Source organism: Semicossyphus pulcher, unplaced genomic scaffold (genome assembly GCF_022749685.1).
Source record: "Semicossyphus pulcher isolate SPU_LCO1_2020_fin unplaced genomic scaffold, fSemPul1.0.p SCAF_9, whole genome shotgun sequence".
NCBI classification, from domain to species: Eukaryota; Metazoa; Chordata; class Actinopteri; order Labriformes; family Labridae; genus Semicossyphus; species Semicossyphus pulcher.
In genome coordinates, this window is record NW_027211770.1 from 2,833,942 (window position 1) to 2,860,700 (window position 26,759).

The 26,759-nt window shown below is 40.7% G+C and overlaps 2 protein-coding genes across 3 annotated transcripts in view; both read right to left on the reverse strand.

Moving 5' to 3' along the window:
* Positions 1-1,025: 1,025 nt before the first annotated feature.
* On the reverse strand, positions 1,026-6,492 carry fzd1 (frizzled class receptor 1). Its single transcript, XM_069655982.1, has one exon. The coding sequence runs from the start codon at positions 6,188-6,190 to the stop codon at positions 4,529-4,531; it is 1,662 nt and encodes a 553-aa protein (XP_069512083.1). The 5' UTR covers positions 6,191-6,492; the 3' UTR covers positions 1,026-4,528.
* Positions 6,493-12,185: 5,693 nt separating this feature from the next.
* cdk14 (cyclin dependent kinase 14) overlaps positions 12,186-26,759 on the reverse strand; it is a 192,602-nt gene continuing 178,028 nt past the window's right edge. For both annotated transcript variants that reach the window (XM_069655617.1, XM_069655618.1), the window contains one exon: positions 12,186-17,847. The gene's annotated coding sequence lies outside the window, so the exon portion shown is untranslated. The remainder of the gene's footprint in view (positions 17,848-26,759) is intronic.

A 26,759-nucleotide genomic window follows, 5' to 3' on the forward strand; every position in this document is an offset into this window, starting at 1 on the left:
GCACCTGAATTAGAGCCCACAGTTTGAATAAATAATGTCATATTAAAGGTTTTTGTGGCTTTATTTCTGAAAGTTTTATTGTATTAAGGTTACTTTAGGGTGGAGGGAAACAGCCATATCCTTCTTATTACTGTTTTTTAATCAATAGATTTTTTTTTTTTTGCACCTCCATGAATCTTTTTGTCATGTTAAACCTCTTTTGTTGAGGGGCCTCTCTGAGGGTGGAAACATCCGCGCCCTCTCACACAGTGGTTGGCTGTGCTGGCTGCCTGCTCCAAACACCACTCTGTGTTTAGAGTTTAGGTTTTTAGAGATTCAGATTTATACATCTCAGAATACAGAACAGGGATAGAAACAAGTATGTATTACACTCTTAAATTTCAATATTTATCCAGACCTGGAATGTTCCAAAATCTAATATACTACTTTCCCATACTAGGTAGAAACCCTGTTCCTCCTAACACAACTTCAGTGTGAGAGATAAATCCAGTTAAAAGCACAAACTTCAGCCAAAGTGAAAATGATAGTTCAGCAGTTACAATAAGTCAAATCAACTTGGTATATTCTTCCCACTTAATTTCTTATTTGTGCCCCTGCTGCAGCTCAGCAAGGAAACTCTGTCCAGAGAAACACAAAGGAATCTTCTACTTAAAAGATCCTTGCATTAAAAAAAAGATTGTGATTTGGCTGAATGAGATTGCTGAAGGCTCACATTTCCACACAGAATGAGCAGCTTGAGTGTTATACCCCATTACTTGAATATAAAGTTAAACGTTCACTGTGTGTGTTAGGTATAAGAAAATAAATCAGAGGAAGATTTTGGGATATTTTGACCCTGAACTTTTTCTTTTGTTGTCGTGCATGACACTAATAGTAAAACTTTATTGCCAAACTGAAAAATAATAAATAAAAAATCTTCCTCATCTCAGTTTATGTTATACCTGGCTCGAATACTTGTCTGTAGATTTGTTTCTGTACCATGTTAAGAAGAAAAAAGACATTTAACAAAGGCTTGTCAGTTGCAGTGGTGAGATTGTTTTTATTCTCATAAAGCAATCAACGTAGTGTATATATAAGATTCTTTTCTATAAATATAAAGGTTCTCTTCATAGCAAATGCAAAAAAAGGAAATTACTTCAAAGCTGTGACTATTGTAGAGCCGTCAACACAATAAAAGGATTATTATGAACCGGAAGCACCGTGTGAAGGAGCATTTGACAAGAACATAAGTCATGATGAGTGTGTGTGTGTGTGTGTGTGTGTGTGTGTGTGTGTGTGTGTGTGTGTGTGTGTGTGTGTGTGTGTGAGCCGCGCTGCACTGACAGCAGCCGCTCTGCATTTCAACACAAGGCTTCCTTTCTCCTGCAGTGGAAGACATGCAAGCTGCTGGCTGTGTTTCAGTCCCACAGTGCAGACACGCAGCTATGTTCACCAGGATCAAATTACTCTGCAGATCAACCCAAGTCTCCTCTCAACAATAACTGACACATTCAACTTCCACATGAAGACAACACGTCGGGGAAAATTAATCAGAAATGTGATGTTGTTACAGACATTTATGATATATATGACAAACAACTCCCGTTTTGTATATAGACCCATATTTACAGTGCCACATTGAAGTTTGGACACCCCTTAAAGCTGGGGGATGCAGTTTTCTGAAAAAGAAGAGAAAAAAAAGCCTAAATTAAAAAAACAAAAAACATCTGTCCTCCTGCAGCTCTCCCGTCTCCGTCCCACCAGACAGCATACGTAAGAGCTTCATATGCACATAAGGATTACTGCGTATACTGCTCTCATGGTCCTAACCAACCAATACATTTAGATTTAACAAGAAAACGACGGCAGAAGCTAACCTGCACAGCAGAGGAACGGCAGGCTCGGGATCTACATCTCTGATATGCTCTGCGGATGTTGACACGTGTTTTGTGACGTGTATCCGCCATAGAGTCAGGCTCTTACTTTACCACTAGAAGGGACGGTCATGCTCATCTGCAGCAGAATACAGCCAATAACGTACTCGCTCTGTATCTGTGAAACGAGCTGTGATTGGCCAAAGAATCCCGTCACAAGAGGAGATGCGGAAGTCTTGTTTTCTCTCACACATCTTAAATTACAATATGCTGAGAGGTTATTGTGGAAATTTGGCCCAAAGACGGCAAGAATAAAATCGTATACCCAGCTTTCAAACAATACGATGTCCTACAAAGTGTGATTATGTGCGAGCACATGCATGCACACCTACATTCTTTGTGCCATCAGAATTTTATATTTAAAAAGAATAAAATAATAAAATTCACTACCTGAGAAGCTGAACTTCTCATGCACTCTCAGATAAAGGAAAAGGGAGTGTGATGATTCATTTTTCCTCTGAAAGCAGAACTACCTGACCCCACAGCTGTTTCACAATATGCTCATGCTGTCTGAAAATGAATCAATGCTACACCCTAAAATGCTCAGATTGTACAGAGATCAGATCATTGCTTTTACTGGCAGTAAAAATCACAATGATAACAGCTCTGAATCATGTTTAAAGCTGAAGGTACAGCCTGGACATCAGATCTCAGAGGCACAAGACGCCAAGGGCCAGGCACTTCTTTCTCTGCTGTGTAATTCACTTCTGATGTACGTTAACAAGTACTTTCACATTAAGTTATCTGCAGGTTATTTGTTAAAGTAATCTGTTAAAAACAGACAAAATTTCATTTAAAATCTTCCAAAGCCTGAGGTCACATACGTAGTGTTTCTTCTGACCAACAATCAAAAAGCACAAAGACATTTACTTTCATAAAAGAGCAAAGCCTCACCTTTAAAGGGTTGGAACATGCAGATGTTTTTCTTTATAAATCTATTATTAATAATAGTTGTTGGTTAATTTTCTGATGACACAAAGGGTGCACAGACCTACACAAACTTTTTTTTAATTCAGTTGAGTTCAAAAATAAATTCTTATTTTAAAAAAAGTCTGATTATTGGGCAGCAAAAATAAACTGTAACGTCTTAAAGGGGTGTCCAATGATTAACAAAGCACTGCATACGGAAAAGGCTTTAACCACACACGGAGGTCTTCTGCTTCATTCATCTCTTTCAACGTTTACTTCACGAAAAACACAAATGAATGCTGTTTTGAATCATCGTTAAAAAAGGAACACAGTGTATTTTTGCATGTTTAAGTCTCTTGCAGTGCACATGACTGACATTCGACCCAGCCAGTTTCAACAGTAAACCCAAGTGTTTGATCATTTCTAATGTAATGTTTTCCTCCCTGACAGGCAGCCACTGGCTTCTTTTCATTGTAATGCAATAAGAATCAACTTGCAGGAGTGTATTAAAAAATCAATACACTGGAATATTGTTGAACTATATCCATTCTAAAAAAATAGTTTTTAGATTTTAAATTAAGTTTTAAAAGATTTTTTTTAACTCTTATTGACAATTTTAAATTTGTTTGTTTGCTGAGGCGGCATAAAAAAAATTAAAATGCACGTCCCTGTTCTGACTGCAGAAGAAAGGAAACTTTTTACATGAATGTTATGCATATTGTGGAGAGGTTTTATGATCCACTTTAGTTTTCCTAAAATAAGACTAGAGAGTCTATATCAACCTGATTATATAAGCTAAAAGCAATAATTGACAATATATCAAATCAGAATAGTGATTCCTATTGTACCATGAGATTCTTGCTAATAGGATATTTTAGACCTGCATTACACTAAAGTCTGTATCTTTACCATAATCTAACAGTCATAGTGGTCACTGTGTAAGAATTATTTTATCGTCTCTGTAAGTGGATTTTTAATTGTGGTCCAAAAAGAAAAATGTGTCCAAGATGTTTGAAAAACATATTAAAATTAATAATACAATTTTCAGAGCTAAAACATGCAAAAACACTGGTGTGGTCCTTCATCCTGCCATTATTCTGTGTACTTTATTTGGAAAGGAATGTTTTAACTGTTAGACCCGAGCTACAGGCCACAACCATCTGTCACAATGACTCACATTCACAACCTGTGCATCGGTTCTTGTCCCGCACTGCTGACATTTCCCTTCAGACACGGGCAACTGCTGCTCGACTGTACAACAGACACAAACTACAGCTGGTTAATCAGGATAAGAGGGAGCCACGAGGAAGCACTTGGGTTTCACGGGACTCTGCTTAGAATAGACCCAGAGCTCACAGGCAGCTCACTGATCAAAGACGCCAGCACTCCATGAGAAATACTCCCAGTGGTGTCCACAGTAAGTCAGGTCATGAGACCTCAGGATCCTTGACGGTCAGCTGGCTCTTTGTGATGATTAAGTACAATTCCATTATGTCCAAAGTATGAAAAAGTGTTTTTTAAAAAAGAAAAGAATTTTTTAAATCTTTAAATACAAATATATACTTACAAAAATCTCACAAATGTATATGTACATTAAAAAACAGACCACGTGTCTCCTGGAAGTCCGAGAAAAATCAAAAAGTAAAATAACAAAAGAGGATTATCATTCAGTTTGTCACTAAGCAGTCTGTGAGGCTGAAACCACATTACACCGTGGTCTCACCCTGTTTACTGTTGGCCAGTCTCGTGTAAAACCTCCTCCAGGAGTTGAGGGTCTTCCCAGACCAGATCCAGAAGCCCGAGGTGATGCCCACAATGAGCGTCATGAGATACTTTATCATGAAGACGGTGAAGTCAGGACTCATGTTGGGGTGGTTCTGGATGGGACACGGCACGGCGTACGTCTTGCAGGTCTGACTGATCCACGTCCGCTCCCACTGCTCTCTGAAGGCCTGCTCGTAGAAGTAGCAGGCGATGACGATGGTGGCCGGCACGGTGTACAGCACGCTGAAGATCCCTATCCGCACCATCAGCTTCTCCAGCTTCTCCGTCTTTGTGCCGTCGTGTTTCATGATGGTCCGGATGCGGAACAGGGAAACGAAGCCCGCCAACAGGAAGGATGTTCCGATGAAGAGGTAAACAAACAGTGGAGCCAGGACAAAGCCTCGTAGAGCGTCCACGCTGTTGATGCCAACAAAGCAAACCCCGCTCAACACGTCTCCATCTACCTGCCCCACCGCCAGGATGGTGATGGTCTTAATGGCAGGCACGGCCCAGGCCGCCAGGTGGAAGTACTGAGAGTTAGCCTCGATGGCTTCGTGGCCCCATTTCATCCCAGCCGCCAGGAACCAGGTGAGAGCCAGGATGACCCACCAGATAGAGCTGGCCATGCTGAAGAAGTAGAGCATCATGAAGAGGATGGTGCAGCCCTCCTTTTTCGTACCCTGCACTACAGTCCTTATGTCGTTGTCAAATCTGTCATTGCAAACCACCTTGTCCTCCAGTAAAAACCCAGCGATGTAGGCGATGGACACCATGGTGTAGCAACCAGAGAGGAAGACAATGGGCCGCTCTGGGTAGCTGAAGCGCTTCATGTCCACCAGATAGGTCAGCACAGTGAATAAAGTGGAAGCACAACACAACACGGACCAGATCCCGATCCATATCCGAGCAAATTTCAGTTCCTCCTCACTGAAGTACATCATCCCGTGAGATCTCTTTGGCTCACACGGAGCGCCGCAGTTCTCCTGCCCCAGAAAGCGATAGTTCAGGTAGGGGGGCACCCTGAGCGAGGACGGGCACCTGAACTGACCGGTAATGATCTCCGGCGGTGGGCGCTCGGTGGGGTTTACTCCGGGGCCGTCCGGCTCGGTGCGGTCCGACATGTTCTGCCCGACGCACAGCTCCCCCGCGCCGTGCACCGGGAAAGACTCGCATGCGAGGCTGTCGGGCCACTGGAAGCCGAACTTGTTCATGAGCGCCTCGCAGCCCTGCCGCGCGCGCTCGCACAGAGAGCGGCACGGAGGCAGCGCCTGCTCGAGCACCGTGCACACCGGCGCATACATGGAGCAGAGGAAGAACTTTAAATCCGGGGAGCACTGCACTTTCACCAGCGGGTAGAACTGGTGCACCTCAAGCCCCGCGTCCTCCTGGTTGGTGTGGCCGAGCAGGTTCGGCATGATGGTCTCGTTGTACGCGATGTCCGTGCACAGCGGAATGGAAATAGGCTGGCAGAATCCGTGCTCCGGTATAGACATTCCTCGGTCACCGCCGCCGTACTGCCCGTTTACTCGGAAAATTCCCACGTTTAGGAACAGAATAAAAAACGATACAGTCAAAACCGCACGAAGGAGTCTGTTGTAAGCCATGGTGAGGGGTTTATCCGCCGCTTCACTTTATATTTGTTGCTAAACTAACTTACGTTCCCTCGCCAGGCAGCAGCCTACTTCCTTGAATGCTCTTTGTTGGCGTTTCTTTGCGAGGAAAAGCAGCTTCTTCCACCAGGATTTCACCGCTCCTGTCTCCCCCGTCTCTCACCGCGTCGAAGGAAAATAAAAATGTGAAAAAATCCGCTGATTTTATAAACAAACTCCGGTTCTTTTCCGGTTGAGATCCTCAAAAATAAAGCGCACTCCTCCAGGAGAAGCTGCTCCACTCTTCTGTCTGCCAGACACGGTGTCAGTCTGCCGTTCAAACCTGTTCTGCTCTCCCTCACACATTCAACACAAGGTCAAGTAAAACACAAGACATTAGCGCTTCCGGTCAAAACTTTCTAAATAAAAGTCCCCAAAGCGCATTAAAACACTCAATTTGCATACAGACTACTCACAGGAACAGATATAATTTAAATGTGTTTATTACCAATTGTATTTGTTCAATGCAATCAAATTTCCAATTTCCCAAAATCAAATCTTTATATATCACCAGGTGTGCGTTCATAGCAAACGATACTTTAAATTACTTATTTTTTTCATAAGAAATAGTTTGTGGGAAAAAATATTTTTGCTGTGAGAAGTGTGAAGTGCTTTATGGTGTATTTGCAAAACTTTTGAGATTAACATTGTTTTTATATACAATTTATAAAATTAAGTTAAATTAAAATATTCAAATAACAGAAAATGACTAAGGCACAGGCTAAAATCATCCGGCAAAAAGAACTACTATTCTTTTAAAAGTTCATCTTTATATTGACACAGAACACTATAAAACAAGGAAACAAATAAATTACGAAGAAACTCAAATTAAAAACTAGGTTAGTTAAGAAAAAAACGATCCATCATTTTGTCGTAATAAGTGATTTTAGTGATTTCAACAAAAGTTCCCAAGTTTCATCGAGAAAGGCTCTGATGTAGTAGTTAACATGCTGCCGCTTAAATTCATCGTACCTTTTTTTACAGCTGTCAGCACTGCGAGGAAAAAACCCAGAACATTTTAATTATCTTTTAAATACATTCAATGAGCTTTATTGGGAAATTTGGGGCTAAACTGCAGCGTCACTGACATACTTCCTGTTTACATCTGACTCACTTTGACTGGCTTTACAGATCTCTCTCTCTCTCTCTCGCTCTCTCGCGGTGTGTCTCAGTAGGACCTATCAGATGGGGGTGGTGGGGATTTGGGAGGACCTGCGTTTCTCCTGTTTGCCTCAGTTCACCTCTGCACTGATACTGGCATGACTGCTGAATGTAAAGCTCTGCCAAGGATCTTTGACGACCCAGATTATTCGATGTGCTTTACACGTAGCTCGTGGTGTCATTGGTTTGTAATAATGTCGGAGAATGGATGAATTTCTAGCTAATGTAATTCTGTGATAATGCAGGTTAACCACAGGTAGATTTGAATGTATATTTAACGTACTGTATCACACCAGCTGTGGTCACTGTGAAGATGAAATGAGATTGCTCATTTATGTATCAGATTGTCTGCACCAAAAAACAATCATTTAGGTTTTGTGCAACAATTAATTCAGTAAATCTTTTCGAATATGTTGTCGCCTGTTTGCAGGTTAGGCAGGGACCTCAGTGTTCATAGTTGTTATTATTAGAGAAAAGGGTCAGTCAACGTAGTAAAAAGAGCGATAAAATGTGTTTGGTGTGGAGGTGGGGGGCAATCGGGTCAAACAAACACACGACTATCATCCATGACACCAGAGGAGGGGTCCCATCTGCTTGAACTTCCTTTCAAATAAAGTGCTTAATAACGCACCTCTTTTAATCCAAACCACAATCTTTTCTTTTTGTGACGATCCTAATAGATTTATTTTGCATTTCTTGTACATCAGCTAAATCATTAAGAGCCACTATTATGATTCTGCAACAGCACCGTAACCAATCTCCACCATGTCGCCGCGTTTGTACTCTTACACTGAACCACACAACGCCATCTTTATTGTCTATTGACTCCTAAAGCTTTAGTGGCTGCAGCCTTCGGTCACATGGACACATTATGTTTGAACTGGTAAAAGTGCTTTTAATGTTTTTGCTCCTTCATCTTGGTCTGAGCCGCAGGGTCACCTTAAACTGGAGCGAGTTATTAGCAGAATTAAGGATCATTTGATTAGTGAATGCACCTGTCTTATTGCTGAATGCTGTTAAGTTATTGTTTGATTAATTTTCTGCTTGCTTTAGTCAGTCTTTTGATCTTCATGTGGAACTTTTTATGCTGCTGTCTCGACCAGGACTCCCTTGTAGAGATCTTGTTTCTCAATGGGATTATTTCCTGGTAAAACAAATCTAAAATAATCTAAAAACAAATCAAAAATAACTGCTGTCCCGTTTATCGCTGTTCACACTGACCTGACACAATGCCTCCTCTGTTTCTCCTCTGTTACCTCCTCTGCTGACTCAGTGGCGGAACGACTTCGCCTCACCATTACACCCCTGTAGCTTTAACACTATACACTGTGCTAGCTGCCTGGTAAGTGTTGTGTGTTGTAGGAGAGAAAAATCAAAATATGAGAAAGCATTTAAACTTTTAGTGCACAACCCTGAGAGCAGGATTTTTTTTTTACAATATACAAAACAACATTTTGTCGTTGTTGGGCTACATATTGGCATATAGGTAATAATAATATATAAGCATTTCTGATGATAGAGATGGCAATATGTTAAAATCCTTAAATCGATCAACAAATTAGAATATCAAAGAGTCAAATGAGTTGGCGTATGGAAAAGAGGTCTCTTTAGTGACGAAACAGACTGAGAATTATCAGCCAACTGTCTTTACTGTCTTTCAGCTCATTGTTTTGGAATTAGAATAAACTTATATTTTTTGGTTTAGTATAACATCTTTCAGCTAAAGAGCCTGATATTTTTCCACTGCCCGGGAATGCCAAAAGATTCTGTTAAAGCATAAATTCTCATATGCTTCGGTGTGAATCTGTCAATCCTTTTCCAGGTTCTTCTTCAGCTGACTGCAGAGGTTTCAAAAAGTCAAATGTGAACACTGTATTAAAGGGATAGTTCGGTGGGGTTGCACGAGATACTTATCAATCATCATCGTTTTCCTTCACAGCATGAAGGAAAACAATGTCCTCTGGTCCCCACTGTGAACGGCACTTTGTCGTTTCAATAATATTGTATTTTCTTTAGTTAGTTGTCTCTTCTACAAAACGCTGATCGGACACCGTACGCTGCAGCGTAGTAACACGTATGTGTTGCTGTCCACACAAAATAGTGCCAAATAAAAAGGCGTTCTTACTGAAAAGTGAAACGCGGTGAATTATTAAAATATCGTGTACATTTGAAACCACTATTGATTTTTTGGTGGGACGTCCTTATAAGTGGTTAAATTACGTGTGAAGTTGACCCTATCAGCAGCAGCATAAAGCCTAGCTTCCGTGCCGGCACTCCGGACAGTTTTTAAGCACTGGGACCATGCTGACCAGCATCCACTGTGTGTAGTACACTTACTATTGATAAGTATCTCATACAACCCCACTCTCTTTTCTTGATGTACTGAAACGTTTGGTGAGGTCCATATAAGACCCATAAATCTGGAATTGTTCATCTCCTCAGAGGGTGAATCACTGATATGAATTTTTGGACCCACCCTCCTGGAATCAAGTATGCATGACATTGTTGCTCCGTGCACGGACAGAATGCAGTTTGAGAGTTTGTTTTGAGTCATTTCCAAGTACCAGTCGAGACATAACTTCCTGTAATCAGCCTTCGCATGAAAAATCTCTTTATTACTAAGGACAGAGACACGAAGGTGGAAAAATACATACAAGAACGAGGCTTTCCAACTGGCACTGTAGTGACTTTGTCTGAAGCAAGGAGTGTAAAATGCACACTGATGGAGGAATGTTACATTTTCTTCCTTGGCCACTAAGCACTTCCCTGGCTGTAAAGAGGAGAGAGGGATAACTACCAAACTTGTAGTACCTGAAGGTTCTAGTCGACATTAGTATCACTATGTATCTGAAAGGGTTTGTAGATTCAGGTTGTGACCTCAGATCATGTGTCGAGTTTATGGACAATAGCACCATGTATCATACATTTATATTTGATATTTCTTAAAGCATTATGCTGATGTTTTTGCACTGTTCGTACTAAAATGATGCACACTGTACACTTTAAAGACAGAGTAAAGTCTCCTAATGTCACCTCTGAGGCAGCCTCGGTTTGGCTGCTGGAACTGAATTATAACTCTTTTTTTTTTGTCAGTTGTCCTAAACAAAATTGAGTACCAGAAGTAGACCACAGCCGCCAGGCCTGGTTAAATGTGAGTGACCCTGCGGGGGAAAGAGAGGAGCTCCTGCTTGAATCAGCCAAGCTTGCTGGGCCTCAGCTGAGGCCTGCCACCTTTCTTCTGGTTGCCCTTTGGAGGAGATTTCCAAATTGTTTGAGTTATACTGTATCTCAATGAAGTGTTTACTTTTATTGTTGCTGGTAAAATATTATTACATATTTTTGCAGTAAGTGATAATTTAACTCTGTATTACCTGTGCTGAGTGCAAGAGACCAAAAGCAAAGCAAATTGGGAGCATTGGGATTATCCCGATGTTGCTTCAGAACAACATAAAAAAACAAGAATTTTAAGAGTATGTTTGTTTTTCTCGTCATGCAGACAGACAAGCAGGACAAAGTTTCTCTTGCGATTTTTTCAGAATTTTTACTGATTTGCATCATGATGTAGTTAATTCAGCAGACTCAACTGAAACACAGCAAAATCTGAAGTTTGCTTCATACCTCTGCAGTAAGCCAGAGTTTAGCTGATGTGTTGCTATAAACTGTGAAACTGCCTCTGATGTTCAAACAGGACTTGCGCTTCACAGCTATAAAACAGAACACTGGTAGTTGTTGTCCATCTGAGAAATCCTGGTACCCAGCAGAGCCTGAGCTAACTAGCAAGTAATCCAAACTAGGCACTGGAGCTGGAAGTCAGCTGGAAGTGCCAGAAACATTTCGTGGAGATGCTGGGAAATTAACCGAGCTGTGTGCTCCTCCTGGTGATGTTTTGAACACAGACCCGATTGTGTTTGGTTTTTTGGTGTATCTGGAAGGCAGAATATTCATGTGTCTGGTGTAACCACTTCAATTAAACATGAATGATCCCACCTTCACAATTTGGCGAGTATTGGAGACCAGCATTATGTTCACTGGTCTAAACTCAGTTTTACAGCTCAAACAACTGCAACATTTTTCTACCTGCAAGGTTTAAACATTTCTTTTTGATAAAGCTTTGTAATAAAGTTTGTAGTAAAATGGCAGATATGCACAAAAACACTAATATTGACGTTACAAATAACTCCATGTTCAGTTGTGTGTAAGGAACAAAAATGTTGTAAAAGTACTCGAAAGTTTAACAACACAGACTGTCTGTCTCTGGGCAGCTGGTGATCAAAGACGGACCCAGTTCTTCCCTTATCTCCATTAAAGTGGTGATCTCAGTTTCGTTCTCTTCGGCGGCACCTAAAGCGATAAACTGTAATTTCGCTCTTCTCAGATATCCAGACAGTGCTGCATGTGTGACGTCCTGTTGGCTCCCTTTGTTACAGTTGTAACTCTTCATTTTCCTGGCTGACGGTCGCTTTCCTTTTTAGACTGTTTGCCTTCATCTGAGTGTCGAGTTTGTTTCTTTTTTGCAGAGACCGGAAAAGCAGCCGCTCAGCTCCGCCTACCCTCTCTGACAGACCAACAACTGCTGGCTGATGGAAAACGCGTCATAGGCTCAATCACCATTGTGTTACCTCATTGGCGATAGATAGAGACTTAACAGACATTTATTTACATTAATATTTTCCAGATTATTACTTTAAAATGATGCATGAGAAATGAAGAGGGGGATATAAGAACAGCACAACATGTTACACATTCAGTGGCACTCGACAGAGTCACAGTCGGAGCTCCACACACAATCTGAAGCATTAATAAATTTTATTTCAGGTAAAACAACATTAAACAACATTTACAGAAGGACATTACATCTTCCATAATAACATTACATACAGGTTGTAACAAATAATGCAACAGCTATTCTACAGTATACTATATTGTTTCACTTGATGAAGTGGCTGACGACACTTCTGTTTTCCAAACCACTTGTGAAAATGACGTATTTTCAGTGCAGCATACAAAAAGAGAACTTAAACGCTAGAGAAGCTTTGTTGAAAAAACACAGATTCATTGTTCAGCACAGCGAGGATGCACCGTGGATCCAACCTATACCTTCTTTCTACCAACAGCACATCATAAAGAATGACAAAAATAGATGCCATATATTTCATATCATCATATATGTATCTCATATATGATTTCTCTTTGATAGAATTAAGGGGACATTTGCAACCCTGTATACAAACATAGTGGAAGCATCACTATTTCCCTCCATAGAAGGTGTGTCACCACAGCACCACCTTCTTTCCTATTGATATTGTTTATTATTTGTCCTGTCACAGTGCTAAATGTGCAATTCCACCTCGTCTTCCTTTCTCTGGACTTTATTTGAAATATATGAAGAACATTCAAGTTTGAACAGAGTGCCTTCAGGAGCTCTGCCCACACAGAACTCAAAAATATATGCTTTTATACACGACTGCAGGCTGCCAAAGCTCCACAAGAGTCAAAGTGTTGGGGGGGAAACCAAGCGATGTGTGCCACACCAAAAGTGTGCACAAGAAGAAACATCCCAAAAATAATTATTCAGCTGCTAATACTGCCTGCAATCCCTTAAAGCCACATGAGGCTGGGCAATCTTAGCACAGCTCGATGGTATTAACCCTCTTCTGTCACGCCGCTTTACTGGCATTACCCACCCCCTCTCCTCCCCTTTTCTCTGCCGCACAATCACAGCCTGGGGATGACACTGAAAAGCCGCGAGATAACTTCAAGTACAGCTTCTTTTTTTACGAGCACTCCTCAATCTGTGGTAAAGATTCAAAACCAGGGACCATATTTACATTTGTCGGGAGGGCTGGATTGCTTTTTGGTTTGTTGGGCAAAGCAAGGTTATATAGAAATATTTATATATTTGTCATTAAGGGCGAAGCAAGTGCATAAAAGTGACCACTCAGGCTGGAATGTAGGGCAAACTGATTCTTCTTTAAAGTGCTTTTTCAAAACGCTATTGGGGAGAGTCGAGCCCATAATTATTTATCTTGGCTCAGAGCCACCACTGTCCTTGGTTAAAGAAGCTAGAGCTGTACACAGTTCTGTGAAAATGTCAAAGCGCTGTAAGACTCCTCTTCACAACTTTTCCCCCTTTAAAGGATAGATTCAGATGTTTTTCCAAGTCTATTTTCATGTGTGTTAAAGAGTGCTTAGTGGCAGTAATCATCTCATCTCCTCACAGGTAGTGACTACACTGTAAAAGGTAAGTGACCAATCCTACTCTCCTTGTTCTGTGCAGGTAAAGGGGAGCACACACAGATTTTCAAAAGAGAGTTGACTATCTCACTGTCACCAATTTATTGTAGCCATGTCAAACAAGCATGCTAACACTTAGGCCTGGTGGACGCTTGGTGCTACACTAGACTGCTGTGATGAAGGCCATCTAGCCGTAATGGCAAGAGTAAATTAGATAAGTCAACTTTGTCGTGAAGATCTGTGTGTGTGTGTGTGTGTGTGTGTGTGTGCTACCTGTAACCTTTGGGGGTAGTGTTGTAGAAAGTGAGTCTTTCCTATCAGACAATTTTATTTCTAAGCCGAGGTGTAGGGATACTTTGGCTAACTTACTGTGTCCTGAGCAAACGTTTCAATCTTATTAAGATGAGCCTTGATCAACTTGTTTTTGCGATATTTAATCTTCAGCAATAAAACAAAGTGGGCTTCTTATACCATCCACCTGACAGGTATAAGTCAATTTCATTTCTTTTTCCCAACTCGTGAAATAAAACGGCTTGCCCAGTGGTCCTACGCTCCTAAATATGCAGTCTAAGTCTCCTCTTGTGGCTGTTTCACTCATGCAGGTCAAATTAGCAATAATAAATATGCAACATTGGGTTACATAAATGAAGCTGTTAAGTTAGTAACATTGAATTAGTAATGTTCGGTTAGTCTTTCAAAATAAAGCTAGCTTTTTTTTTTTAGTTTCAACAAGTTGAAGCTCCTGTGAGAAGTTTTTCTTTCGGGCTGCTTACTAGTTGGCGTGGTACGTAGCTCACCATATCTTCATTTCACAAGTTGGGAGTAAGAACTGGCTCAATATTGCTCGTCATTGAAGCTCTGGTCCATAAACTCTTGAGGAAAATATCTGTGAATATTTTACTTGCGACTGCACAGACAAAGAGAATAAATCTATGAACCCTCATATTAGCTGTGTTAAACTTCAGAGGCATTCTTACAGTGTAGTCACTTAAGGTAAATTCATGGCATCACTTGAGAGAATTATTTTTTTTACATTATGTGAAGGTTGTATCAAGTGAGTCATAAAAAAATCCAAATCTTTGTGACAGACTCCAAAGCATAAAGCAGCTGGAGGGGGGCATGGAGGGGCTGCAGGTTTATACTGTACTGTAGCTGACAGGATTTTATGTGTGCGGGAAGTTTATCCTAGCAGGCAAGACATCTGTATCATAAATGTGAGTGTGTGTGCGTGTGTGTGTGTGAGAGAGAATGTGTGTGTATGTTACAGTTTCCAATTGTCCATGGCGTCACTTCTTCGGCTAATCAACAGTACAGGGCCAATATAATCGTTCCAGTCGATTTCAAACTTAGTTTGAACAGGAAGAATTTGTATTGATAGTACTTCACATTTATCACCAGACTTCTAAGCTGTAATATTCAGATATTTTCACACAAAACACCAAAAGAAAGACCAAAAAACTGTATAAACATCTTTGCAGATGAAACTTCCTCATATAGCTGAGTTTGATCATATCGTCATAAAAAGTTCCAAACATTCAGAACTTGTAGGATGTTGAAGGGCACACATGTTGATGGTGAAGGGACTGATCACAGTTTATCACCACCGACAGTACACATACTGCATGCACACTACCACACACTGCAATGCACTCATCTCGACACTTAATTTGTCACGCAAGAAAAGCTCTCGATCAATCTTTAAATTTGACTCAGAGATAATCTGTCTTAAAGAATATTGCAGATATTTGTTCGATAAAGTGAAAGGGAGGATTGTCGTGGGCCGGATCAAACAATAGGTCCACAGCCTATTGCCTTTTACAGTTTGTACATTAGCTCATATGCATGGATGGAAGCACCAATGCTTAGCTATTGCCAATATATAATACACTCACACACACACACACACACACACACACACACACACACACACACACACACACATTTACAGCTGTTGTTACAGTATTGCGTCTAAACTCTTCCACACTCTGGTTGGTGCTGTCCCGGTTGTCTTATGTGTGCACCGTCAACACCTTCAGCAGAGATCATCTATGTCGGACAGGATTATGACAGTTACAGCACAAATCTGTTATCAGGCAGGTTTGGTTCCATCATGGAGGTCCATTGGAAAAGTCACTTTCTGCAACCACAGTCTTACTCTTTGGCCATCATTCTTTGCGCACAAATCGTGTCGCCCAGCCCAAATTTGCACCCATTTACTCTCACTCAAAAAAAATGTATTTTGCTTTTGGTCAAAACACACCTTTTAGTAAATTGGACAATACGTCAGTGTATGCTTTAGGGCTGTGGTTCTCAACTGGTGGGTGGGGACCAAAAAGTGGGTCGCGGAGTTTTCAGTGGGTTTTAGATATGGCTCGATGAAAGAAAGTCTATGTTGCTCTAATATTTTGAAGAGCATGGGTTTCCTATGATGAGCTTGCAGTACTAGTGTAGTTTATTCACACTCCATGTATCCACTGATTGGGTAATCCCAGCTACATTTACAACTTGATGTGCCCTGCAGCAATTGCATCTATGTTGCAATTTTTAAAAATTCTTTTAACTGAATGAATTGTAGAGGGAATACTTTCCTCTTATGCAGTGCCACATGCAGGTCATTTTGGATGACTATTATGCAGTTTTGTTTTGTGATGCTGACATATGGTGATGTTTCGTTCTGTCTCAGGTTCAAACTGCACCAATTTGGGTCGCAATTTTCCGGGAGGTGCTGGTGGATCCTGTGGCTAGACCAGTTGAGAACCACTGCTTTAGGTCATGGCTACCTGTGTCGGTTGCTACCACTGCAGGTAAGGGCTGGGTGTACTTGAATGACGACCAAAATGCCAAACTTGTTGATATTTTGGTGGTTATAAAGTGAATAAGTATGTAGGTGGTCTCTGTGTTATAAAGTAAGTAAATGTAGGTTGCAGCAGCTCGACTTTTATGCACATTTACCTGGATACACTCCAGAGAAGCAGGTTTTAGACTTAACTCTGCACATCAGTTGAGCTTAATATGTTATTGACCTTACTGTCCATTGTAAGCTACTTCCTGGTTCAACTTCAATAAATGCTGAATGATATATTTAAGTTAAATATTGTGATGGGATGATGATCAAAACTACCAAAACGAACCTTGAAAACTCAGAAAAATATCTGAATGTGCGACTTTAACCCACACAGGCGGCAAATGATGAGAGGATGAGAATTCTCTGACAAAGATGAATATGTTTATATACAACTGCTAAACTTTGTTTACTACTACCTACTACATGTGCGCTTAAATGTTTCAATTGGATATGTTGATATGTTGAAAATGTAAAGTAACCTGACAAGTACCACGGTTAGTGAGCTGACATCATGTTAACACAAAATCAGCCACATGTACCAGTCATTAAATAAGTTTGACCTTCAACTTAAATCAGCTGTTCTACGATACCAAAGAACCGAGGACCTCCAATATGGCCTCCAGAGGATGTGTTAGACCTCCTGAAAGCCCTCCATTATTATTATTGTTTTGGTTCTCTGTGGTTACACAAATCATCAGAAAAAATGGTAAACCAACTGTTAAGGAGTCACTTTTTTCTATGAACTGAGTACATTGTTTTTTGTGTATTTTTTTCATGTATTTTTGTGTGAATGCATGTCTCCTGTATGTTCAGTTATGTGTCATGGTAAGAGCAGTATAGTGGTGAGAAGATGAAGCAATATTAAAAGTGTCCATTATATAGTTTCTAGATGAGTATATCATACATACAAATATACATTCTTAAATAGGAGGCTAGTTACAAACACAAAACACAATATGTACCAATAGTAAAGTCCTTTTGTTTATACTGAGACCATGATAAATGAGTTATTGGAACCTTATAAAAAGTAAACAAAATTTGCAAATGATAGCCTGAAATCTTAGGTGCCGTTCATAATGCACACATGCATTCATATCTATACTCAATGCTCGCACTCTTCGTCATGCACACGCCACACACACATACGCGCGCGCGCACACGCACGCACGCACGCACGCACGCACGCACGCACGCACACACACACACACACACACACACACACACACACACACACACACACACACAAACACATACATCCATGCTCACACCTATTGTGAAGGTAATAAATAAAGAGAACTGGGGCTCTTTCATTCGTCTGGATCCTCCATCTCAGCATCATTGTCTTCATCTTTTTTTTTTTCACAACAGCCATCTGGAAGACAAAGAGACAAGACGCACAATCAGTTAGTAACACAGTGCAGACGATTAACACTGTCATAATAATATGCAAAAATACCAATGTAGCCACTTTATTTCTATCGCAGAACACTTTGCACTCTTCTCATAAAAAAATCTTAGAATATCTATAGAGTTAAGGAATATTTTTTACATGATTTGGATCCATTTCTTCGTGTGTATTCGTTTACAACTCTAATGAAAAACATGTCAAATTTTTAAGTGGTGATAATCCTGTTATAGATTTCAGGACAAAGGAAAGGCTGGTTAGCTGGCTTGTCTTGGTGTTACAATCCAATCAAATTCTATTAACTGTTTGTCAGTTGTTTGTCATGTTAACTTTGAATCTTGCTAATCTAGCGAGATCTGTTCCATTTACTGAAGCAGTGAACAATGTTGCCGTTAAGAACCTTGTGTAAATGATAATGATTGTTAAAGGCATTTGTCAAACTCTAAAAACTATAGATTTTGTTAGCTGTTCAACATGCTACGTCAGGCTGTGGTTGACAGTTTATCCCCAAACATCTGCTGGTGAAAATCCTAAGGTTGATTTGGGGACAATATGTTAAATATCCTGGCAAATATTAATTACTTTGGGGCGCTGGTTTAGCTTAGTAGAGCAGGGGCCCAATGTACAGAGGCCACAGCCCTCAAAGCACTGATCGCAGGTTCGACTCCCGGTCTGCTGATCATTTGGTGCATGTTATCCCCCACTCTCTTCACTCCGCCCCATTTCCTGTCTCTCTTTAGCTGTCCTATCAAATAAGGGTAAAAAACAAAAAAATAATCTAGGAAAAAAAACAAACAAAGTAAACAGTGCACATTGTTATGGACTATAAATCTTGCAAGTGTACCATTAGCATTCTAACAGTATGGTAATAAAGTGTTTGATGAGCTGAGGTGACTAGAAATATCTGCTGTTGCAAAGTAACATAAGATGCAGTCTATTTCCTGGAGTAGTGAACAACATTTCCTTGTGGTTTTTCAGATGTAAGTCTTACCCCTGAGGGTTACCTGAGGGAAGGATTTTGATTGCAAAACGCATGAAAACACATGTAGTCTTATTTTTTGCCCTTAGTGGTGCCTGAAATCAGGATTTAACTGATACCTCGGTGGTCATTATCCCTAAGATATTTCCACTATATAAGATTTTATGAGTGCACTAATGGACACAAATGAGATGGTCCCTTTACCCCTGCTGCTAGTCTTCATTTTTGGTAACCAGAGTCTGTGTGCAGCTCAGTACTTCAAAGAACCTCAATCTCAGAGAGAAAGCAAACATATTCCCCCAAAGGTTCAAATATTCTTTAAGAGGGTTGGGTCAACTAAAGTCGAAAAAAAGACTTTATCAATCATAATAAACTATCTACACGGCTTGATGTCACTAAAGGTAAGTGACAGAATATGCTTTTATTTGATTGGATGCTTGAAATGATCCATGAAGCTTTTTATTTCCCTGACTTGCTCCTGCTTTTAGTCACATTTCTAAGTTCAATGTCAAACTCAAAGCACAACAGATCGTAGTTTGCTTTTACTGCCCCATCAAGTGTAGAAAGAACCATTTCAAAACTTTGGAAAATATTGTAAGGGTCAATCATAAAGAGGGAAAGGGAAGAACACTGAGGAAATAAAAACAAAGACAGAACGGAGGACTGAAGGGGGTGAAGAGGAGGAGGAGGAAGTGGAAGATGACCAAGAGGGAGTAGAGGATGAAGAGGAGGAGAAGGAGGGAGTAAAAGATGAAAGGGAAGGACTGGAGGATGCTGAGCAAGAGGGAGTAGAGGATGGGGAGGTGGAGAGAGTACAAGACAAGTAGGAGGAGAGGATGAAGAGGAAGAGGGAACAGGGGAACAAGAGGAGGAGAGAGCAGAGAAAGAGGAGGAGGAGTAAAGGATGGAGAAGAGGAGGGAGCTGTGGACTAATAAATAATTCATACACTCTCTTAGGTCCCTTTCTACCCCGACTTTCCTCTTCTCTGCCTCATATTCTCTCAATTTCTCTCCCTCTCTCTCTCTCTGTATGTCGTTCGCCCAGCCTTTGGTAGTCGGCTCCCAGTGGAAGCAGCTCCTATACACCAGGAATCTCAAATGCTGGATGAGCCTCGTTTATCTGCTGCTGCTGCTGCTTTCTCATACCAATCATACACATTATGGTTCTGTGTTCATGCATTTACATGTGTTGGGCTGATATGCAAATGAGTCCTAATGGTGAGTCAAAAATAGCATCAGTATAATGACTCTCTTTTTGTTACTGCAGGTGTCTGGATGAACCTGCGCTGGACCAGGGTCAAAAACAACATAAGCCCTCTAATGAGCCTCATTGAAGTCCAATAAAACACATATTTATTCAGGAATACTCTCTTTGTACTGTATGATACTTTTGTTATATATTTACTTTTTCATTTTCATTTTACACCAAATCTATAATAAAACAATTGACCACAGTCTGGTGCACGGGGCGGCTTTATTAATGCCGTCAGCTAGCTTTACCTGCAAGTATATTGAAGTATACAGTTAAAGAATATATATATAACAGATATATACGTTTCCAATTGAAACAGGATTTTGGTTTGATACAAAATAAACCAGCTGGACGTCAGTTATCAATTAAGAAACCGAGGTGTGCAGAGCCAGTTATCTCTGTGAAAACAGATCATTGTGCATAATCATGATATAAACTATGATAACAATAGTTTGCAACAATAAGCTAAGGTTTCCATCTTTAGTGTCATCATGTTGTAGGTGGTTACATCACATGATGCTACAGGGCTTTAAATGTGGTAGAACAGAGAGGCAGGCACCGTGCCGCAGGAGATTGCTGTTTGCATAAACCTGTTTAAATGGATGTAAAAAATTTAGCTGTTTAGATTCAAGTTATATGAATAATTTTAATAATAAACAACATCTCAGTTAGTAAAATTACATATATAGCCATTGGAAGAACATTTCTATTCTGAGTTCTGAGGGTTGTTTAGAAAGGTTATGGTTCATGCACACAGTGTGTTAATACTCTGGTGTGATAGTGATTAAAGTATAAAATATGATAAATAAGAATTTAAAATATATTTGTTACATGTAACATTCAAATACCCCTTTCCCACCAACATTAGCACGTTGATGCACCCGGGAAGACCCTCTAATAAATGCAAATTGTCTCTTTTCCCATTGCCAGTGAAGTATACTTCTTTCGGTGTCTTGTCTGCTGTGTCACCATCTGATGTCATAAACGCACTGGAGACAAATTTGGAACGATGTTTGAGAGCTGCTCAGACGGAGACGGGCGGAATTTGTAGCTGATATGACAAGGAGTCGCAGAAGTTACCAATGGAGCATAGCATTGCGCTGCAAAGGGGGCGGAGATTAGCGTGTCGACCCGAGTTCTGTGTTCCCATCAATGCCGATCGGAGGCGAGGCGATAATTACCTGGGTCTACTGCAGAGTCATGTGACCCGGGTCTGAAAGCCGATTGTAACCTTTCCCACCAAGTAAAAAAGCAGGGTGTTAGCGGATGTTAGTGGGTTTTTTGACCAATGGGAAAGCAGCTTTAGGAGGCTTTAAGTGTAGTAAAACACAGATGCAGGCAACTGGCTGCAAGAGATTGTTCTTTGTATAATCTTGTTTAAATGGATGGAAAAAAACTTTGCTGTATAGATTCTAGTTATATGAATCATTTGAAGATATTTAATAATCATAGACATCTTAAGTAACAAAAACACATATATAATATATGGAGTTCTGTGGGATCTTTAGGAAGATTATGGATATTGCACACAGTGTGGATAATATACTTGTGCAAAAGTAATTAAAGTATTAAATATGATAAATAAAATGTTTTTTCTGCCCCATTTGGAGAATCAGTAACTTCAGTCTGCTGGTTTCTGCAGTTGTGTTATTTCATTTGGGTTGTGTTTTTGGCTGATAGCCAGGGTCAGCCCTACAAAGGTCTGTATATGACTGAGGGACGGTACTTTCACAGCCGTAGCGAGAGAGTTTCGACATCGCATTGGCGGATCATGGAGCATATTGGTCCTCCACTGACGCGACTCTTTGTTTATACAGCTCTGGATACTTTCTTCGGGGAGTAGGCGGGGCTGCTCCTCCGCTGCTCGCCTGCTGTCCTCCCCTACGTCCACAGCGCGCACCTGCTTTCAAACACGTTGTCATCGGCCTCGCAAGGACAGTCCTTGTAACACATTGCCCACAAAAGTGCACAGTGACCTGATACGGTCAGCCACATACTAGGTTTTGACCTAGTCTTGTTCTTTTTACAGCCCTGCACAGCAACACAGATGTTTCCAGTTATTCTGGCTCATTAAACCTCTGCAGGGTTGAAGGCAGGTGGAGTTATGTGAGGTCATCAGCCTTATAATAAGAATGAAAGAGATGTAATTTTTTCTGCCGAAACAGATTCATCAAAGCTAAAAGGAGATTGAGACAGATGACATACTGCTGATAGCCTTTAAAAACAGTTCCAGATCTAAACAAGTCTCCCATATGTCTGAAAGTTGCACATCCACGTCCAAAATAAAGGTAAGTTAAGAAATAGAAGAAAATAGATAAGATGTTTAGAAGTAAACATATATAGAGAATGTATGGTTTGTCCATAACCAGGGGGAGTGAGTGTGTTTGGGACGTACAGCTGACAGCCTTCAGCTGACATGCAGGACGATCGAAGACAAACTGAGGACTTGTGTTGGAAGCGAAGGCTCATCTGTCATGGTCAAGGTCAGTGAAGCACTGTACCTCTGTGTGTGTGTGTGTGTGTGTGTGTGTGTGTGTGTGTGTGGAGGTACAGTAACTGTGTGATTGAATGAGTATCATCACTCGTCACTTCACTGTCACAGTCTGTAAGCCAACAAGCAATTCATTGTTTTAAAAGGGTCTGATGCTCTAAGAACAGATGTAGGCTTCCGGCTTAGGATCAAAGAGCACCAAGTAGGTGTGTGTGTGTGTGTGTGTGTGTGTGTGTGTGTGTGTGTGTGCGTGTGTCTGTGTGTGTGTCAGGGGGTTCCACTTTGGAAGCAGATGGAGCTGGTGGGTGGGTTTTGTGGGGAGGATTTAGCAGGCGTGGCCAGCTGCTGGCTGTCCTTTAATAGCGACAGTCTCACCCTCCCCCAAAAATGAAATCCTTAAAATGCTCTGTGTTTGGACAGAATGACGCTCAACAATAGCAGGAGGGAGCGATGGGGAAGGGGGGAATGCAGAGAGAAGGAGAAAGAGAAAAAGAAGCAGCAAGGTGCACTGATTTGCATTTTGTAACACAAATGGGATAACAACAGTTTTTCATACAAACACTGAAAACCTTTATTTCATATTTATACTCCGTCACATTTGTGTCACGATGCCGCTTAAAAGTTGTCTTATTGAAGAAGGGGTTTTCAATAAAATCATTACTTTGTTTAGAATTATAGCTTTAAGTTTGTCTCTAAAATCGTCTCCACCCCTGCTTTGATTTGTTAATTTTTTGTATTATTCTGAGTTACACAAATACTGTGTTGCATCCAAACTAACCATTTATAACACCATTGTCACATAATAGCAAAAGCAAACACATTAAGGCAGCAGCTCCTGTGTTCTGTAAGGTAAAATGACTGTTTAAATCTATGCAGTCTGGTGGCTTCAAGAGAGCAAGCTGCAGTGAAAATAGATTTTTCATTTTTAAACATTTCTGGAACCATGAATATCAATTCATTTATAAAATCAATTCATTGCCATGCTGCTGCCATCCAGCAATTTAGTTTAACAGAAGTTTTTCTAAGCTACCTCTGATGACATCATCGATTTACCACTGAGCTCTACCACAAAGAGCAGTCGAAGATGCAAATCACTACGTGTATCCTTCGTGTGGCAGTAAGATGTGAGAGAACGTAACGCTCTAGGTGTTGACCTGCTGACTTGACAGGTCATGACACGTCACATGAGCTGAAACTGATTGGACTGAAACGTTGGACTGAGACGTTGTTCTGAGCCAAACACTGATGTTTTCTACCCTGAATACTTCTATAACTCTTAATGACATCTGCTGCATAATTTGGTCCAATCCCAAACCTACGCTCACTTATAAAGCTCTTACTTGTATCCTTCTCCATCTCCCCTCCTCCGAACATGTTCTATTATAAATCAGCTCTCCATTCCCAAGTTTGCAACCAAGCGCTCGTCTCCCAAACACATCCCTCACTTCTGATTGATCAAAGAGCTCTCACTATCAGGGAACATCGCCTGTGGAAACACTAATAAGCCCCAGATGGGCCACAGGGAGGCTGCAGACATACACTGTGTACATGCTCTTCAGTAACCTGGATATTGTCGGCTCTCTGAAATATGTAAAAAACATGTGAGAGGTTCAGTTCTTTGCAGCATGGCTCGTTTTTCAAACAGGCTCGGATGAATCGGACTGACAGACCCACACCCCCTTTCCCCAACAGCCCATGGCCCCGAAGTCCATGGGTCACAACATCTGACCCCTCCCGCTGCAGGGAGGTCCCGCTACGTCTGATCCTGTTTAATGAACTGAGTCAGACTGCCCTTAAATGGCACCCGGTGAACACCCCGAGCTGGGAAGGTGCTGATGGTTTAATAAGCTGCTTTATGAGTATGTATACATGTGTGTTTGAGAGTGGGGGATGCTTCAGCATTTTCTGGTTATAAGTGAGGGTATGTAAGTGAATTTGGGTTGATATTAATATGCAGAAAGACATTTTTTTCATGTCTTCAAACTTCTCAGTGGAACTCGAGTGTGCTTTAAGTTTCCAGTGAATTTAGGAGGAATGCAGCGTTGAGGCCAAGTCTGTGTTGAGCTGCCACATTTACAACAAACACTCCACTGTCTCCAATGCTCCAGTTGAACATCTCAGATGACTTTGCAGTCTGCTCCACACGCAGTGACACACACAGAATTTTCCGCAGCTTACTGGCTTGTTTTTACGGCCTACATTAATCAGAACAAAACTCAGAACTGTTTGTTCAGTAGAAACCCGTTAAATCCGAAGCTACTTAGATTTATTTAAAAAGGAAAGGACAGTGTTTGCTTTGGTTTAACAGGTAATCCAGTCCGTATTCAACTTTTAAAGCAACATTATGGGATACAGACAGACCTGGCTCTTAAAGGGATATTCAGGTACTTTTAACCTGGGCCCTATTTTTACATGTTTTGGTGTGTAAATGACTTGTAGGCTGCCTCAGCAAGACAGGCAATGTACTCCCTGCAGGGCAATGCACCAGATCAAAGAACGTCCACTTAAAGTTATTTTTACATCGCTCCCATCAATGCAACCAAACTCAATTGACAAAAACCTGATTTTACCTTGCAGAACAAAGGAGTTGCTGATCTACCGCTGCTTCGATTTAGAAAGATTCTTCTGTCATTTGTTTTTTACCTTTATGTGTTTTGTGGTTAGCTCAGAAAGTGTACAATAAAGTGGCAGACAAACAACTCTTGTGATTTGTGAGATAAAAAGGATGATCCACATCAACAAAAAGGTCTTTCTCTGTAGCGATCCCTTGTGCAAAGTCTTCAGATGCTTTGAGTAACAATCTGAGCCTGTATATTTCAAGGATTACGTTGCCGAAATTACAGCTCCGTCACAGCTGCTGACTGCAGAAATCTAATGGATCAATTCCAAATAAACCTACAAGTCATTTACAAAAGAAAATATTAAAAACTTTAACATCTGTTTCCTGCTGTAGTACTGAGCCTGATCATTGTACGAGTGCAGAAGAAATACATACAGCCAATCAAAGAGAGATGACCACAAAGGTGAGAGGAGGTGATGATGCAGGCAATGAGCTCAGCAGAATATAAACAGTTACACATAGTAAATAACGTCTCTGCAAAGATTACAAAGGAGCCTTGTTTTGAACTTTCACTCGAACATAACCCTGAGCGTGTTTATGCTTTATCTGAAACTGGTGAACAACTGCATTATTATTGCATCAAGTTACATCAGACACCTATGACACATTTTTTGGCCTCTTATCCTGAGATCAAATTTATTTTATTGTCTCAAGATAACGAACGTTAATCAGACAATGATGATTTAATTGCAGGATAATCAACAATTGTTATCCTGACTTAAATGCCTCATTTCCTCAGATAAGAACATTCTGGATTTATACACGCACCAGTCTCATTTTGTTCTTTGTTTTTAATTTTAATTCATGTGCTGTGCTAACGTTGATGTGTAAACTTTCTAGTTTGGCAGGCCAATAACTTAAAATGTCTGATGTGCGAGGATGTGTGAGCATCTTTTCTCACAACTCAGCAGCCGACTCAACATATGGCAATCCATGCCCCATATAGTGTCAGAGATCGGGGTTAGTCGAGATGTTATGTCAAATATGCAACATCCAGTTTCACTTTCAAAATAAAGTGCTCAGGTTAGACCATAAAAAATCAAAGAACATTCGGTTAGACTTTCAAAATAAAGCTCACAAACATTTCACGTTTTATGACATTGCAATGTGCAACAATAACTTACACATGCTTAGAGTTGCTGCAGCTGCAGTTTGATTACGCTTGGGCAACAAAACAACTTATTTAGTAAACAGATCATGGCCTGGGTTTAAATAAGCACTAATGTATGTTAGCTAACAAACATACGTAATATAACTTATCTGTTAAGTAACAAAAGTATTCTAGTTAGGTAAGAAACGTACTTAAAGCAGGTAATTAAGCTACATTGTTTAACTTCAACATGAGTGAAGTTCTTAGGAGAACAAGAGAAGTTTGTTGGATCAAACCATGCTGACTTTTAGGCTCCTCCTTCTGTTGCACCTGACTCTAACAGAACAAAACAAGAAGCTAGGGGAGAGCGTTCACAATGATGCATCATATGAAGCTCTGGACTCCCGACAAAGCTGCCATATTAAACCCCTGAGATCAGGTTGGGCC

Excerpts from the sequence above, each read along its gene's own strand:
- fzd1 (XM_069655982.1), bottom strand. The coding sequence starts at position 6,190 with ATGGCTTACAACAGACTCCTTCGTGCGGTTTTGACTGTATCGTTTTTT.